General features: G+C 52.6%; 1 protein-coding gene across 4 annotated transcripts in view; it reads right to left on the bottom strand.

Annotated features, from left to right (window-relative positions):
• Positions 1 to 15,274, bottom strand: part of mta1 (metastasis associated 1) — an 18,456-nt gene extending 3,182 nt beyond the window's left edge. The window contains exons 1-14 of one of the 4 annotated variants that reach the window (XM_028970731.1): positions 15,029 to 15,274; positions 10,971 to 11,038; positions 9,972 to 10,065; positions 5,771 to 5,897; positions 4,905 to 4,968; positions 4,128 to 4,245; positions 3,666 to 3,768; positions 3,480 to 3,579; positions 2,472 to 2,660; positions 1,699 to 1,773; positions 1,562 to 1,620; positions 1,289 to 1,479; positions 1,045 to 1,196; positions 12 to 201 (exon numbers count right to left, since the gene is read on the bottom strand). In XM_028970731.1, the coding sequence (XP_028826564.1) occupies positions 12 to 201; positions 1,045 to 1,196; positions 1,289 to 1,479; positions 1,562 to 1,620; positions 1,699 to 1,773; positions 2,472 to 2,660; positions 3,480 to 3,579; positions 3,666 to 3,768; positions 4,128 to 4,245; positions 4,905 to 4,968; positions 5,771 to 5,897; positions 9,972 to 10,065; positions 10,971 to 11,038; positions 15,029 to 15,056 (1,558 nt within the window). In that variant the 5' untranslated portion in view covers positions 15,057 to 15,274. Of the gene's footprint in view, positions 1 to 11; positions 202 to 1,044; positions 1,197 to 1,288; positions 1,480 to 1,561; positions 1,621 to 1,698; positions 1,774 to 2,471; positions 2,661 to 3,479; positions 3,580 to 3,665; positions 3,769 to 4,127; positions 4,246 to 4,904; positions 4,969 to 5,770; positions 5,898 to 9,971; positions 10,066 to 10,970; positions 11,647 to 15,028 lie in introns of those variants that run through there. The other 3 variants (XM_028970741.1, XM_028970715.1, XM_028970723.1) reach the window with 3 other exon arrangements.
• Between the last annotated feature and the right edge of the window lie 215 nt (positions 15,275 to 15,489).

Genomic DNA, 15,489 nt, shown 5'->3' with positions numbered 1-15,489 from the left:
GACGGACTCACACTCGGCCTTGATGGCGGCCGCGTTGACGGGGTTGTACGGGTGCCGGGCGAGGAAACTGGAGCGCACCAGGTCCTGGCAGACGCGCCGCGCCATGCGGGTCAGTGCCGACGTCTGCAGGTAGAAGGCCTGCCGCGTCTTGACCGCGAACTTGGGGCTGCCGCCGTGTCGCATGGGCGCGCTGTGGCCACTCTGGAAACGCAGCGAGAGAGAGAGAGAGAGAGAGAGAGAGAGAAGTCACGTCGGCGGCACCGGTAACGCGGTTCAATTCGGTCGCGGATATCAATGAGTCCCGCCGCTTTTTTCTACATCGCATTTCCAATACGCCAGTGAGATAAGAGTTGCGGCCTCGTCTTTCTGCCGGTCGTGGAGACAGGCGAGGGCGGAATAAACACCGACCGCGCCCGGTCTGCTTTCTCGGCCGAAGACCGGATGAGCATTAAACAGCGTCCATGGAACACAGCTACTAAAACACGTATGGACGAGGACGAGGCCGGACTCCCACCTGGAGCGTCCACGTCTGCATCGCGGTGCAGCGATCATGACAATCAGTTCAACACCCCTAGTTTTCATGGTGATATTATGGACTAATAGAGCTAGTGAATGTGGTACGGTGGGCACGTTTACATTTACAGCATTTACCAGACGCCCTTATCCAGAGCGACTTACAATCAGTAGTTACAGGGACAGTCCCCCCTGGAGACACTCAGGGTTAAGTGTCTTGCTCAGGGACACGATGGTAGTAAGTGGGGTTTGAACCTGGGTCTTCTGGTTCATAGGCGAGTGTGTTACGCGCTAGGCTACTAGCACCCACCCACGCAGTTACCAGACGCCCTTATCCAGAGCGACTTACAATCAGTAGTGACAGGGACAGTCCCCCCTGGAGACACTCAGGGTTAAGTGTCCTGCTCAGAGACATGATGTAGTAAGTGGGGTTTGAACCCGGGTGGAGTGTTTTACCCACTAGGTCACCACCACCCACGTGAAGTGTGTCTTTAACTACAGCGGGCATTTAAATGACGGAGCGCCTCGAACCATGTTGTTGCGGTTTGGGCCGGGCCGTTCTCCGTCCAGACGCGTGGGCATCTTCAGGCCGCCGTACTTCTTCCAGTACGTCCAGCAGGAGGCGCACAGGCGGCACTGCATGTTCGGCGGACCCCAGGAGTACCACTGGTACGAGCTGGTAGCTGGGTGGAGAAACGCGGCCATTAGACGACCCCGCGACGCTGCACCCTCGCGCGGCGCTAGATGCGTGGTACGGGGTAGAAAGGAACTGAACTGGGGTCAGCGAACTCACTGTAGCAGCTCTCACAGGCTCGGCCCAGGCCGGCCGGCTGGCCGGGAGCTGTGGCTCCTCCCCCCGCCGCCGCCGCTGCCGCCGCCGCCACCACCGCCGCCGCCGCCCCTGCCCCGTTCACCAGTCCCGGTTTTACCCCACCAACATTTAACTGGTTTGGGTTGGGCTTATTACTGAGCGAGACAGAGGGCAGTTTAACGGAGCACATCTTACCTTTCTATCCTTTTTAAATGCAATTCGGAACGTGCTACTCACTAGTTGGGGATGTAGACCTGCTTCAGCTTGCTCTCCGCCTCCGCCGCCTTTAACCGTTTCTGGCCGGAGAAACGCTTCGGATCAGCACAGAGAAAGGCGGCCAGAACACACCAACACACCGCGGACAGCGGCCGTACCTGCTGGACGTATCGGTCCGTCGTTTTCCACATGTAGTAATACTCGATGATGCTGGTCAAGGACTTCCATGGCAGCTGCGGCACACACAGTAAACACGAGCAGGGAGGTTTTTAAAAAGTCACCCCTCCACATACCGGCTCCAGGGGCAGTGGTGGCACCTAGCGGTTAAGGAAGCGGCCCCGTAATCAGAAGGTTGCCGGTTCGAATCCTGATCCGCCAAGGTACCACTGAGCAAAGCACCGTCCCCACACACTGCTCCCCGGGCGCCTGTCATGGTGCCCACTGCTCACTCAGGGTGGCGGTTAAATGCAGAGGACACGTTTCACTGTGTGCACCGTGCGCTGTGCTGCTGTGTATCATGTGTGACAATCACTTCACTTTATTTATTATTATTAGGAGCTCGGTATGGAACCTTCCAAAGCAAAGTGAAGTGATTGTCACATGTGATACACAGCAGCACAGCGCACGGTGCACACAGTGAAACGTGTCCTCTGCATTTAACTGCCACCCTTGGTGAGCAGTGGGCAGCCATGACAGGCGCCCGGGGAGCAGTGTGTGGGGACGGTGACTTTGCTCAGTGGCAGCTTGGCGGACCGGGATTCGAACCGGCAACCTTCTGATTATGGGGCCGCTTCCTTAACCGCAAGGCCACCGCCGGCACCACTTCTCTGTGCGGGTCCTCCTGACCTGGTTCCAGCAGGCAGCGCAGTTTTACACACACATACGCTCGCCTCTCTGTGTGTGTGTGTGTGTGTGTGTGTCCCAGACTCACAAAGTCCTGTTGTATGTCGGCAAAGTCTTTGCCGTATTTCTCCAGCGCCTCCTCGAACAGGTTGGCCTCAGACGCGCTCCACTCCTCCATCTCGTCTCGGCACAGGACCGGGCCGCCCTGCGGCACCAGCGCGGCGATGGCCCTGGTCATGTCGTAGCCGTTCTTGTGCAGCGTGTCCATGGCGTGGAACTGGAGGGTCGGAACGTGGCGTCACGCACATCATTACAACAGGAAAAAAAAAACAGGTGACCCCCCCAGGTCATCTTTACACCCGACTTCCAAAGAACAGTGTGGTCTGATGAAATGATTTATACAAATATACAAATTATTAATAAAATATCATTTTAAAGGTCTCCTGACATTTTTTTTTTGCTTTTATGTTGGTCTTGTTGGTCCCCTAATTCTGTATCTCAAGTCTCTTGGTGCAGAATTACAGGCACTTTGATCCAGTCCCACTATGAGACGGGGTGGTAAGTAGCCTAGCGGGTAACACACTCGCCTGTGAACCAGAAGACCCAGGTTCGAATCCCACTTACTACCATCGTGTCCCTGAGCAGGACACTTAACACTGAGTGTCTCCAGGGGGGGACTGTCCCTGTCACTACTGATTGTAAGACTCTCTGGATAAGGGCGTCTGGTAAATGCTGTAAATGGTACCGTCTGTAGCTTTATATGCTAATGAGGAGGAGAGAGGCGGGACCAGGAGGAGAGCGTCATCAACACCGTTCACCAACCACAATGTTAGATTCGGACAGGACGTTGTGTCGGCTTTTTCTCCAGAAAAATAAAATGAACTCGCGTGAATAAATAAATACATTTGTGCTCATTTTTACATCCAGCAGAAGCAGAATGACCAAAACGGCATTTCTAGCCACCGCAGGACCATAGACAGACTCGGGGAACTCGTATTAATGTTCAATCATCTCACAAATTTTCATGTCAGGGGACCTTTTTAAAAAAAAAAACAAGATAAGATGAATTTAAAATTGTGTGTGTGTGTGTGTGTACCAGCGTGATGTCTCGCGATGCTGCTGCTGCACTCATGTGGAGGCTGGGCTGCCGAACAGAACTACTGCAGTCCAGAGCCCTGGCAAACGTCCCCACCGACCTGAGACACGACACGCCGCCATAAACACCTGCACTGAACATCTAAAGGAACAGAGTGTGTATGTGTGTGTGTGTGTGTGTGTTTACCGAGCCACCACCAGGAACTGGTCGATCTGTTTCTCTGTGAGGTGAGTATCAGGGACCCAAACCCTCTCCTCCATTTTCATAAGATCCCGGCCATCGTCTTCATCTAAAAACACACACAGGATCAGAGCAGAAAATCTACACACAAGAGAGACCTTGCGATGTGGTCCTCAAAACAGCATTAAGTTGTGATTTTAATTGTACATTTGTATTATATACGCTACTTTTTATATATTTATAGATGCCTCTCTGGCTCAGGGACCGCTCCTAATTCGCTGTACGTGTTACACTGACAATTAAGAGTCTCTCATTCTGATCAACCAATAGGAAGGCAGGTTACACCTGGTTCACACTGTTTCCATGTTGAGCTCACAACGCGGGAGGATGGCGAGTGAAGGTGATGTTCTGGGTGAGAGAGAGAGTGTGTGTGTGTGTGTGTGTGTGTGTGTGTGTGAGGACGCCCACCGTTTGCCAGCAGCTCTGTGATGTCTGCCTGGTACTTGTTCCCGACTCGGATCTCCCCTTTATCTGCCAGCAGGGTTTTCTGCTGGGGGTCATACACCAGCGAGTAGAAGAACGTGTCCTGAGGGATCGAGAGTGAGAGAGAGTTGTAAAAAAAATAAAAATAAATAATTATAATAAATACGAAGTCACTTAACAGCCACGCCCACTCAGGGCGGGGCCAGCAACTTACAGACTCCACACCCCTGATGACATTTTACCTACAGGCTGGCTCACCATCTCTACATCTGCTAAGATGTCGAGTGAAAGAACATGTCGAGTGACAGGAAATATTGCACAACGACACCAGAGCTGCAGCACAGAACGCTACACGGAACCCGGGACGAAGCCCCTTTCCTTTTAAAGAGCACTTCTTTCAGAACATAGTGCCAAGTATCAGAGACGGAGTTGACACCATCATCGTGTTTCAAGCTGGATGTTCAGGGCTTGTAGGCCTGAGGTGGAACGCGAGTCGGAACTCGGTACCACAATGGAACCACAGCTCAAGACCTGATCCTCATCTTCCACTTCCTTCCACTACCGCAACATGTTACCGTGAGACAAATGTTGGTGTAAGAGTGTGTGTGTGTGTTACAAGCTCAGCTTCAAGTCTCATCATCACTGAATGTGTACAGAAGATTCTGGGTCAACAAACTAAATAATTCATGCGGAAAGGAGTCAAAACTACTGTACTGTCTCTCACACTCACTCACACACACACACACACACACACACACTTACCTCCCGGTCCAGGTAGGACTTGAGCGTTTCCGTCTCATTAAGGAGAGTTACACAACATTTCCCCCTAACAGAGAACACACAACACTTAAACACACTCCTGCAACACAACAGTCAACTTGAGTGTGCGTGCGTGCACAAGTGTGCGTGTGTATGCGTGCGAGTGTGTGTGCGTGCGTGCGAGTGTGTGTGCGTGCGTGCGTGAGAGTGTGTGTGCGTGCGAGTGTGTGTGTGCGTGCGAGTGTGTGTGTGCGTGCGTGCGAGTGTGTGTGTGTGTGTGCGTGCGTGCGAGTGTGTGTGTGTGTGCGTGCGAGTGTGTGCGTGCGTGCGAGTGTGTGTGTGTGCGTGCGTGCGAGTGAGTGTGCGAGTGAGTGTGCGTGCGCGTGCGAGTGCGCGAGTGAGTGTGTGTGCGAGTGCGCGAGCGAGTGTGCGAGCGAGTGTGCGAGCGAGTGTGCGAGTGTGTGTGTGTGCGAGTGTGCGCGAGCGAGTGTGCGTGTGTGCGAGTGCGCGAGCGAGTGTGCGTGTGTGCGAGTGCGCGCGTGAGTGTGCGTGCGAGTGTGTGTGCGTGCGAGTGCGTGCGAGTGTGTGTGCGTGCGAGTGTGTGTGCGTGCGAGTGTGTGTGCATGCGAGTGTGTGTGCGTGCGAGTGTGTGTGCGTGCGAGTGTGTGTGCGTGCGAGTGTGTGTGCGTGCGAGTGTGTGTGTGTGTGCGAGTGTGTGTGTGTGTGCGAGTGAGTGTGTGTGTGCGAGTGAGTGAGTGTGTGTGTGCGAGTGAGTGAGTGTGTGTGTGCGAGTGAGTGAGTGTGTGTGTGCGAGTGAGTGTGTGTGTGTGTGCGAGTGAGTGTGTGTGTGTGCGAGTGAGTGTGTGTACCTGATGTGTGTAGCCGGGAGAGACTCCAGCTGTCGGGACAGGAACAGCTCTCTGTGCCTCAGCTGATGCTTCTGCTTCTCCTGCAGGTCCAGGATTTCTGGGTTCTCCATCTCCTCCTCCAACTCCCCTGCAACGGGATCAAAGGTCGAGACACAGCGAGCGAAACGGTGCGGCAAGTAACGCCCGCTTTACCGACCAGCTGCACGCATGCAGCCGCCCCATGCGGCCGTGGGTGCAAGACGGGGCGGGGCCGCGTGCAGGCGCAGGGTTCTGCGGCGCGTCCGTTCCGTAAAAAGTCGAGCCGAGCGGGAACATTTCGGCTGTTACCCCGCGCCTGACATGTTCTCTCGTTTTAGTGCTTTCTGTTGCTAGGCAACAGTGGCGTGGGGTTCTGCCAGCAGCACTCTACAGCAAACATGGGCCCACTTGGCTAAGTGGTGTGTGTGTGTGTGTGTGTGTGTGTGTGAGAGAAAACTCAAACATGCCGTACTGATTTCTACAGGAAACGGCGCCGTCTCAACTTCCTTTATTTACCTGTCAGGGTTCTACAGTCAGTGACACTACAGATGGTGGAAACACTAATCAATCAATCAATCAATCAATCAACCACTCCATTCAGCCTCAGAGAGATCACACTCCAATTTCTGGGAAGATTCGACGGCCAACAACAGCCATTCCAGCGTCCAGCAGACACGGATCACCACTCTGAAGACCACATCAGTCTGGAGCCAGGTCTACACGTGCTTTACTGAAGACCCGGATCTTACAGGCCGCATCTCCACACCTATTTACACCATTTAACTCCTGACGGTCCCATCTGCAGCGAAAACCAGACCAAATCGTGGAGGAGGAGAGAAGGGGCGCGTGATCCAACTCACCCGAGCTTTCATTACAGCCACGGAGGAGGAAGAAAAGTAATCTGGGCTCCAGCCAGTGGGAGACGAGAAGGGGTCTAAAATCGATACGAATCCCAATTCACCACACACACACACACACACACACACACACACACACAGAGAGCAGTGGTCACACCCCAAGTCATCTGCTCAGAATGGGAGGGACAGACGGACCACTGAGCAAATCGGAGAAGAAATGGGCCAATGAAGAGAGTAAAGAAAATAGAGGTTCACTAGAAGATGGTGGACGTACGTGCTATTGTGTGTGTGTGTGTGTGTGTGTGTGTGTTGCTTGGGAACTAAGGTCATTCCTCCTGCTCAGCCAGCAGCCAATCATCATGCAAGACGGCGAGTCTGTCCAACAAACCAACACCAAACATCTATTATTGATCATGAATCACCTTACAGAGAGAGAGACGACAGAAGCAGCCACTACTGCAACCAGTTGGACCAGGAGCCCAGTTCTGCTCCTCTGGGACCAAACCCACACGACCACACACCCACAATGAGGCTCCATCAACTTCTAATGAAGATGACGCTTCACCAATTTCTAATGAAGACGATGCTATACCAAATTTTAATGAAGATGACACTTTCCAATTTCCAATTTTGAAGATGATGTGGGAAATTCAGCAAAAACCTTCCACAAACAACCCACACCATCCACGAAACATCCACACACACTCAGAAGCTTGGGACTCAAACAGGAGACAGCATCAGAGAATGTAAAATATTTAACGTATGACTCCACTCCACTTCAAACACCTGAGACCTGGGCTACGTTCAACCTGGCCTAGTGGTTAAGGAAGTGGCCCCGTAATCAGAAGGTTGCCGGTTGGCAAAACTATCATCTGTACCTCTCTGCAGCATTTGACACAGTTAACCACAAGACTCTCTTGTCTATCCTCAGGAGGTTTGGATTTCAGGGCTCAGCATGGCAGTGGTTTGCTTCCTACCTTGATGAGCGATCTTACCAAGTGACTTGGAAAGGATCCACCTCTACCTCACGTAGACTCTCCACTGGTGTCCCTCAAGGCTCAGTACTAGGTCCTCTCCTTTTCTCCCTCTTCATGAGATCACTTGGTGAGGTCATCTCCTCACATGGATTATCCTGGCCTACAAAGCCAAACATGGAGTAGCACCATCCTACCTCACAGCCCTTATAACACCTCACACTGCACCTCGCACCTGCCGACCCTCCACAGCTGAAGGTACGAGGAAGACACTCATCTAGACTCTTCTCTGTCTTGGCCCCTCGGAGGTGGAATGAACTTCCCCTCGAGGTCAGAACAGCTCAGTCACTGAGCACCTTCACACGGCAGCTCAAGACCTTCCTCTTTAGAGAATATTTAGATGAACTTGTAACCTTCTTATTGTCTGACTTCTGTATAGAAACTACAACAGCGTGAGTAAAAAGATTGTATTCATTGTTGGGGGTCCTAGTGCTCATCAGTGTTTCACAATGACAATCACTTCACTTTCACTAAGCTCCAAGGGCAGCATAGACTAGAGGTCCTCAGAAACTTCAGATGCAAAATTGTTACACGTGGCATCAGATCGCAGAGAAACGTTGTTTCGTGTCATTATGTACCGTCTAACATGTATACAGCTGAAATTACAATAAAATTCAACTAGAACTCATTACCCATTAGGCTACTGGCCAGCTAGGCCTGTCACAATAAACAATAAATCAATTAATTGCATGATAAAATGGGGTCGATGGTTTTCCTCGTGTCTCTTTTTAGTGAACCAGCTCTCAGCTTACCAAGAAGAGCCACCTCTTTAAAAACCCGCCGGTTCTCAAATAGTGGGGCACATGTGACCCCGGGGAACATGCTTTTTGTGAACAAACCCTTTTTAAGTGAGTCAAGTGATTGTCACATGTGATACACAGCAGCACAGCACACGGTGCACACAGTGAAATTTGTCCTCTGCCTTTATCCCATCACCCTGAGTGAACAGTGGGCGGCCATGACAGGCGCCCGGGGAGCAGTGTGTGGGGACGGTGCTTTGCTCAGTGGCACCTTGGCGGATCGGGATTCGAACCGGCAACCTTCTGATTACGGGGCCGCTTCCCTAACCACTAGGCCACCACTGCCCCACCTTGAGGTACACCATGGGAAAACATTTAAACAAGTATACATAGAAAGACAAAGACAGGTGATAATGACACGAACGAAAGTCTCACGAAAGCCGTGACTACGGTGTTTAATGAGAACAGCAATTCTTCTGCTTTTGGAGGAATGCGGTGTTTCAAAATAAAAGTTCCAAACGGAAAGACAGGGAATTATTTAATTTACATTAATCTAGCGACTTTTTGGCTCAGGTCTCAAACTACATGTGCAAATCCATGCACATCATGCACTTTGAAAGCCGAAGATAATAGGGTCAGGCTTGTGGTTCGGGATGTGTTTTAGGGGTTTTATTTTGAAACGTCACATACGGTCAAAAGCCCCGGAGAGTGGCTGCACCTGCTTTTATTCATATGGAGTGTTCTGTTGCTAGCAGTTCTGCCTGTTCTCCCTGTCTGAACCTAAGGTTTAATGTTTTATGGCCGATTTTCTCAGAGACTGAGAGTCCATTTTATTTATGGTTTTTGGTCATTTTCTTTCTTTATTTATTCTGGATATTAAAAATGTGTTCCAGTCCCAGTGTTATATGTTCTTTAGAAATTTATTGATATTGATTAAGGTTTATTGATCGTTGAAAGCGTGGACTTGTATTAATATGCCATTATATAAGTTGAAAATGGTCTCACAACATTTTTCGTAATAATTCTGGGGGCGATTTATCGTCCAGCAAAATTTCTAAATTTTCTATATGATTTTTTTTCTTCTGTGATTCTGAATTGGACCGTGTTGGAACCGTGTCGTGTCACGGTTCAGACTGTAGCTCCGAGATGGGGGAACCTTGGACAACGTGGAACTGTGAAATGCTTCCTCTTTGTCTATTCTAACAATTCATCTGCCTTCCGTCCATCATCATCATCATCCTCCTCCTATTATTATTTCTGCTTCCAACTCCATCCTGCCTCTCTCTCCAGCACAGACCTGTCTGTCTGCCCGACCAAGACTCTCACATGCTGTACATCTGTAGATCACACACACAATCAGGAAACCACACATGCATACACCCACAAGACGACTGTAAAACACACACACACACACACTCACATACCAGTGGCTAACCACAAAAACACACACTGACACACAGAGTTCGTCTGTGTGGTCCAGTGAGAAAAGCGCTTCGAGTTGGACATTCTATTGCTCTTCACAAATATGAATGTCAAAAGAAGGGTCACTCACGGGCGTGTTTATCGGCCAGTGTGATGAGGGAGTTGGAGATGTCCCTGCGTCGGTAGAAACACACCACTTTGGCCTCCACATTGCCATTCGCTGTCTGGAACACACACACACACACAACAACAATTTGTAATAAAAATGTAATAAAAATAAATAAATGTAACCAGGCCAGGGCCGGTTCTAGACAGGCATATATAACGGGCCGGACAGAAACATGAGAAATGGGAACTGGGCGGGGTGCTCTGGATAACGGTTTGTCATGTAACTGGATTGTACTTTATCAGGCCTCTACCCTATGACCTGTCCAACTTGGGGGTCCCACCTAAAGGCTGATCTTAGGGTCACACTAAGGGAGGGAGGTTTTTTCCTGGTCATTTCCTGTCTTGGGGTAAACGCGTACGGTCCGACGCGACCTGACTGCTCACACTACACAAGCAACATGAACACATGAGTAGCAGAAGAAGAAGCCGCGATGCTGCACAAATGCGGCTTTCGGCCATCTGGTACACAGAACGAATGGCGAAATGACCAGCCGTTTGTCGGCCGCGGTGAATCGGCGATCACGTAACACCGTAGGACGCAGGACGCACGACCAAGCTGCGATTCGGCCGGACTCGAGGAGTCAACGCACGAGTGCAAAATCGGCTCTATGGGTGGGTAGTGGCCTAGTGGGGACCCAGGTTCCCAGGTTCAAACCCCACTGAGCAAGACACTTAACCCTGAGTGTCTCCAGGGGGGGACCGTCCCTGTAACTACTGACTGTAAGTCGCTCTGAATAAGGGCGTCTGGTAAACGTAAATGGATCTGAAGTCCCACAGCGTACGCCCAGCTGAGAAACTTGACAGAGGCTCATTTGCATACAAACAGCGATTGGGTGTTTAGCTGGGGGGAGGAACCCTGTTTGAGTTAAAGGGGGCAGGACGTTTGTTAATGGCCCCGGCGTGGAACCGGCCCAGAATGCATCGTTCCAGTGATAAAAGGTGTGAAGAACTCGAACGTTACCTTGTTAAGTTCTTCTATTCGCCTGATCAGCAGTGGGTTACTGGATGAGTTTTCAAAATAGACATAATCTGTGGAGAAAGACAGAAGAGACACATGACATGACCCCTGACCTGCGGAGGGAACCGGAGATGACAGCAGAGACGAACCCGAGATGGCGCGAATCTCGTTCCACATATGGGACCGAAAAACCTGCTTCCAGAAAAAGGCCCAGAATGCACCTCTCCATCATGAACACACTACGAGCTTCTCATCGTTCTCAACAGGTACCAGGCGGAGAAGAAGGTCAGAAACGACGTGGTCACATTCCGCCGGGAACCGCAATGGGGTCGAAAACCCACAACTCCTCACCAAACCAAACATTCCAGTACCGTGTGTCACTTATTCCACCCAGACACGGGTCACCGGGGATCTCCACAGTTTCACCAAACATCTCCAGGAGCAGAAAAGCACCAGGTCCATCCCTCCATCCTGCAGATCAGCTCAGAAGTGGCCTCACAATGTATGTGTGTGTGTGTGTGTGTGTGTTCGTTCTCTCTCTCTCTGGGCTGGACTCCAGGCCCTGTGTTGGTGGGATGTCCTTGTGGGTTCCGCCTCTGTGGGGTTCTCGGTATTAACCCTGCATGTACTGCTGGGGGAGGCCAGGGTTAAAAACACACACACACACACACACACACACACACACAGCCTTGTAAAGATGCCCCTCCCCCTATGCAGCAACCCCACCCTTTCCCCTCCCCCACTCTCATCCTGCCTGAGTTCCTCATCTCCCTCAGGCAGGGAACACACACACACACACACACACACACACACACACACACACACAGCATGGTGATTAATTAACATCCTCAGCCAATCACATCACTCCTCTCACTTCATTTGAACACAAAGGCGGTGCCTGAAATAAAATGTCTCCAGAATGTCTCAAGACTGTTCACAAGTGAAGGTGTATAATCACACACACACACACACACACACACACACACACACACACACAATCCACAAAAGCGAGCCAAATCGGGACTCCAAAAGTTTCCTCAAGTCCTCTGGTCCCTTGGTCCTCCATCTCGGTTGCCCTGTAACACGACGTCAGTTACGCCCCCACCCGAGCTCCACGAGCGCGTGGCCAATCAGGGCTCAGAGCCGGCGGTGACATCACGGTGCAGTCAAACTTCCCGAGGTCCAATCAGGCAACGTTACCGAGCGCCTCGGAGAGAGAGAGAGAGAGAGAGAGAGACACAGACACACTGAAACCAGGCCATGAGGAGAAAGCGCAGGAACAAACAAGGACAGAAAGACAGACGGACAGAGAGAGAGACACACAGCGACACACACACACACGCCCGTTCTGTCATCTCACAACCAAGACACAAAACAGAGAACCGTGGTTCTAGACCAGAGGTGCCACACTTCCATCAGACGTACAGAAAACACACAAAACCGGTCATTTCTGATCGAGCGTTCTGATTGGCTGGGGGTGACTTGTTTTTGGTCACACGACCAGCTTCTGCTGAATTGAGTTTTAATGTGTTTTATGACATTAAAGAGAACGACGGCTAAAAACGGCATCGCGGCCCGATCACGTACGAGAGCTGAAAAGTTCAGGCCAGGACAACGGAAGCAGCGCGGACAAAAACTCCGCGCAGGCCACGCCCACCCTGCCGAGCAACGCGCGCCATGAATAAATGATGGAGTTCACGTTTCAAGTGCCAATCACGCGGCGGCGCCGGGCAGATAGCCCCGCTGAGAGGGGGCGCCCCCCCCCCCCACCTCAAAACACCATTCCCAGGGTGCACTGCAGCACACCATGTGACCCACACAATTAATTCAATTATTCTGATAAATAAATAAATAAATAAATAAGTAAAAAAGATGATGTCGATGGGTCCGGATCTGGAAGGCAGATATAAATAAACCAGCGGCCCGCAGGCGCAGGTCTGGGGCCCGCAAACAAGGAGCCAATCAGGAGCCGGGGAAGGGGAGGCGGGGCCAAGGCCTACTGAGTCGAAACTTTTACTTCTGGACCAGTAAAAACAGGGTCACAGTTCCCGCTCCTTTCCGCCTTTGTTTGTTTGACTTGGGCGAACGGGCGGGTCCACGGCACTAAATGGGGGAGAAGAAAAAAAAAAAAAAAAAAGAACCACAAAAACCGGCGGCAGCTGAACCACGTTAACGGAACCAGGAGGTTCTCAAGAAAATGTCACCGGAGAAGCACAAAAAGAAAAAAAAAAAAACAAAAAACAGGGATAATACCACACGTCCCAGAATGCACCGGGGTTCTGGAGCGGCCCGCCTTCTTTTAATTAAAATCCACCGATGGGTGCCAGGGTGGGGTTGGAAAAAATAAATACGCAATAAAAGAAATAACAGAGTCGAGTTGCGCACAAGAGTTGAGTTTACCCACAACCCCGCAAAGTTCGGCGGCCCGCGCTGTGCCGGGATTCCAGAGACGTTTAACCACGGAACCACGATGTGCAGGTCTTCATTCGGCGGTGGCCTAGCGGGGTTAAGGAAGCGGCCCCGTAATCAGAAGGTTGCCGGTTCGAATTCCGATCCGCCAAGGTGCCACTGAGCAAAGCACCGTCCCCACACACTGCTCCCCGGGCGCCTGTCATGGCCGCCCACTGCTCACCATGGGTGATGGTTAAATACAGAGGACACATTTCACTGTGTGCACCGGTTCACAATGACATTCACTTCACTTTCGATAAAATTAGGAACGGCTCTGCTGCGGTGCGGGGCGGGGTTCCATGCTCGCGCATTACAGCCGGTCAACGCGCCCTGGGAGCGAAATGGCGACGCCCACCGCGGCAGGGGAGGCGTCTGTACACCCAGAACCACGGGATTCAAGCCGTTCAAATAATAACATGTGACACAGCACATGACCTTTCACCCCTGGCTGGTCCAAAAGTGTCAGCGTAGTGATTGTCACCGTGAAACACTGCAGCACAGCACACGGTGTCACGGTGAAACGTGTCCCCTGCGTTTAGTGAGCAGCCATGACAGGCGCCCGGGGAGCAGCGTGTGGGGACTTGAACCCGCAACCCTTCGATTACGAGTCCGCCTCCTTACCCGCTAGGCCACCGCTGCCCCTAAAAAAGGACAAGGGTCAATAAGAACATGCCCCGTCCAGCAGAAGTGAGGTGATTGTCATTGTGAGCAGCAGCACAGCACACAGTGACACAACGAAATGTGTCCTCTGTATTTATCCATCACCCTGAGTGAGCAGGCGCCCGGGGAGCAGTGTGTGGGGACGGTGCTTTGCTCAGTGGCACCCCAGTGGCACCTTGGCGGATCGGGATTCGAACCGGCGACCTTCTGATTACGGGGCCGCTTCCTTAACCGCTAGGCCACCCCGTTGGAAGTAGGCCTGCTGGCGATTGGTTCGCTCAGGTTCCGAGTGAACCAGAGACGATTAATGAACAACTCTCGGTGAGTTCGGAACCAGGACCACTGGACCTGGACCGTGGCATCCACCAGCTTCCACACGCTGGTCTCCGGCCCTCCGTTGGGACGCCGACCAATCAGGCGGCAGCAACAAGTAAACAGAGCAGCACAGTAACAGCCCACCCCGACACCGACCAATGAGAACGCAGACGGCGCTCGGCGCCCAAGCGACTGGGCCAATCAGAAGGCGGGAAGAACTCGGTGCCGAAGTGAAGCGGACCAATCAGCGCGCAGTACGAACTCCGGGGTACTTTGGTGGTTCGGGGGGGCCCCGGGACCCCCACCCCGCGTTTAACAAAGTACCTGAAGCGAAAAAACATCCCGACATGCAGCGCGGCGCGGAAACGGCGCCTTCACAACCAAAGTTCACTTTGTGGCCGAATTCGGTTCGGTTCTTCCGAGCCGAGCCGCGGCGGGGACGAGCGGGGACCCGCCGACAAGTTGCGCGACAGTTCGGCAGAGAGAGACGGAGCGGAAACGGCGCCGGGGTCCCGGTAGCAGACTCTTCATCCCCGCCGCCGCCACCATCGTCATCCTCCGCGGCTCGGCGGCTCGCGGAGATAAAGAGAGGAAGCGGCGGCGGAAGCGGAGCGGGAGCGGCGCAGAAGCGGTACCTCCGACCCGGTACATGTTGGCTGCCATGGCCGCCCGGTCCTGGTCCGCAGGTAGGGCGCTGCGTGCTGCTGGGCGCGGGCTGGAAAATGGAGGCTGGATCGATACGAAGCGGAGCAGCCGCGGGGTCTTAAAGCGACAGCGCACCCGATTCGCCGAGCCGAGCCGAGCCGAGCGGGTCCGGGTCCGGCCGAGTCCACCGAGCTGCGCGACGGGCGCCAGCAGCGCGAGTTCCGGACAAAGCGGCGCGTCGCGGGCGGCGTGGGTGGGCGGAGGGGAAGGGGCGGGGCCACGGCCACATGAGCCCACCCCCAGCAAACAAACAAACAAACAAACAAACAGTCTGCTTTCGCTCAGTAATCTTCTAACGAATGTTCACATGCAGAAGCTCCTGATGGTGGAGAGAAGAGCGCAGGAGGCCCCAGGAGGCTCGTCCAGGGACACGACCACGTCGGGTGGTAGT

The sequence above is a fragment of the Denticeps clupeoides genome, chromosome 1 (assembly GCF_900700375.1).
Source record: "Denticeps clupeoides chromosome 1, fDenClu1.1, whole genome shotgun sequence".
Taxonomy (NCBI): Eukaryota; Metazoa; Chordata; class Actinopteri; order Clupeiformes; family Denticipitidae; genus Denticeps; species Denticeps clupeoides.
This window is presented reverse-complemented; position numbering and strand designations above follow the sequence as displayed.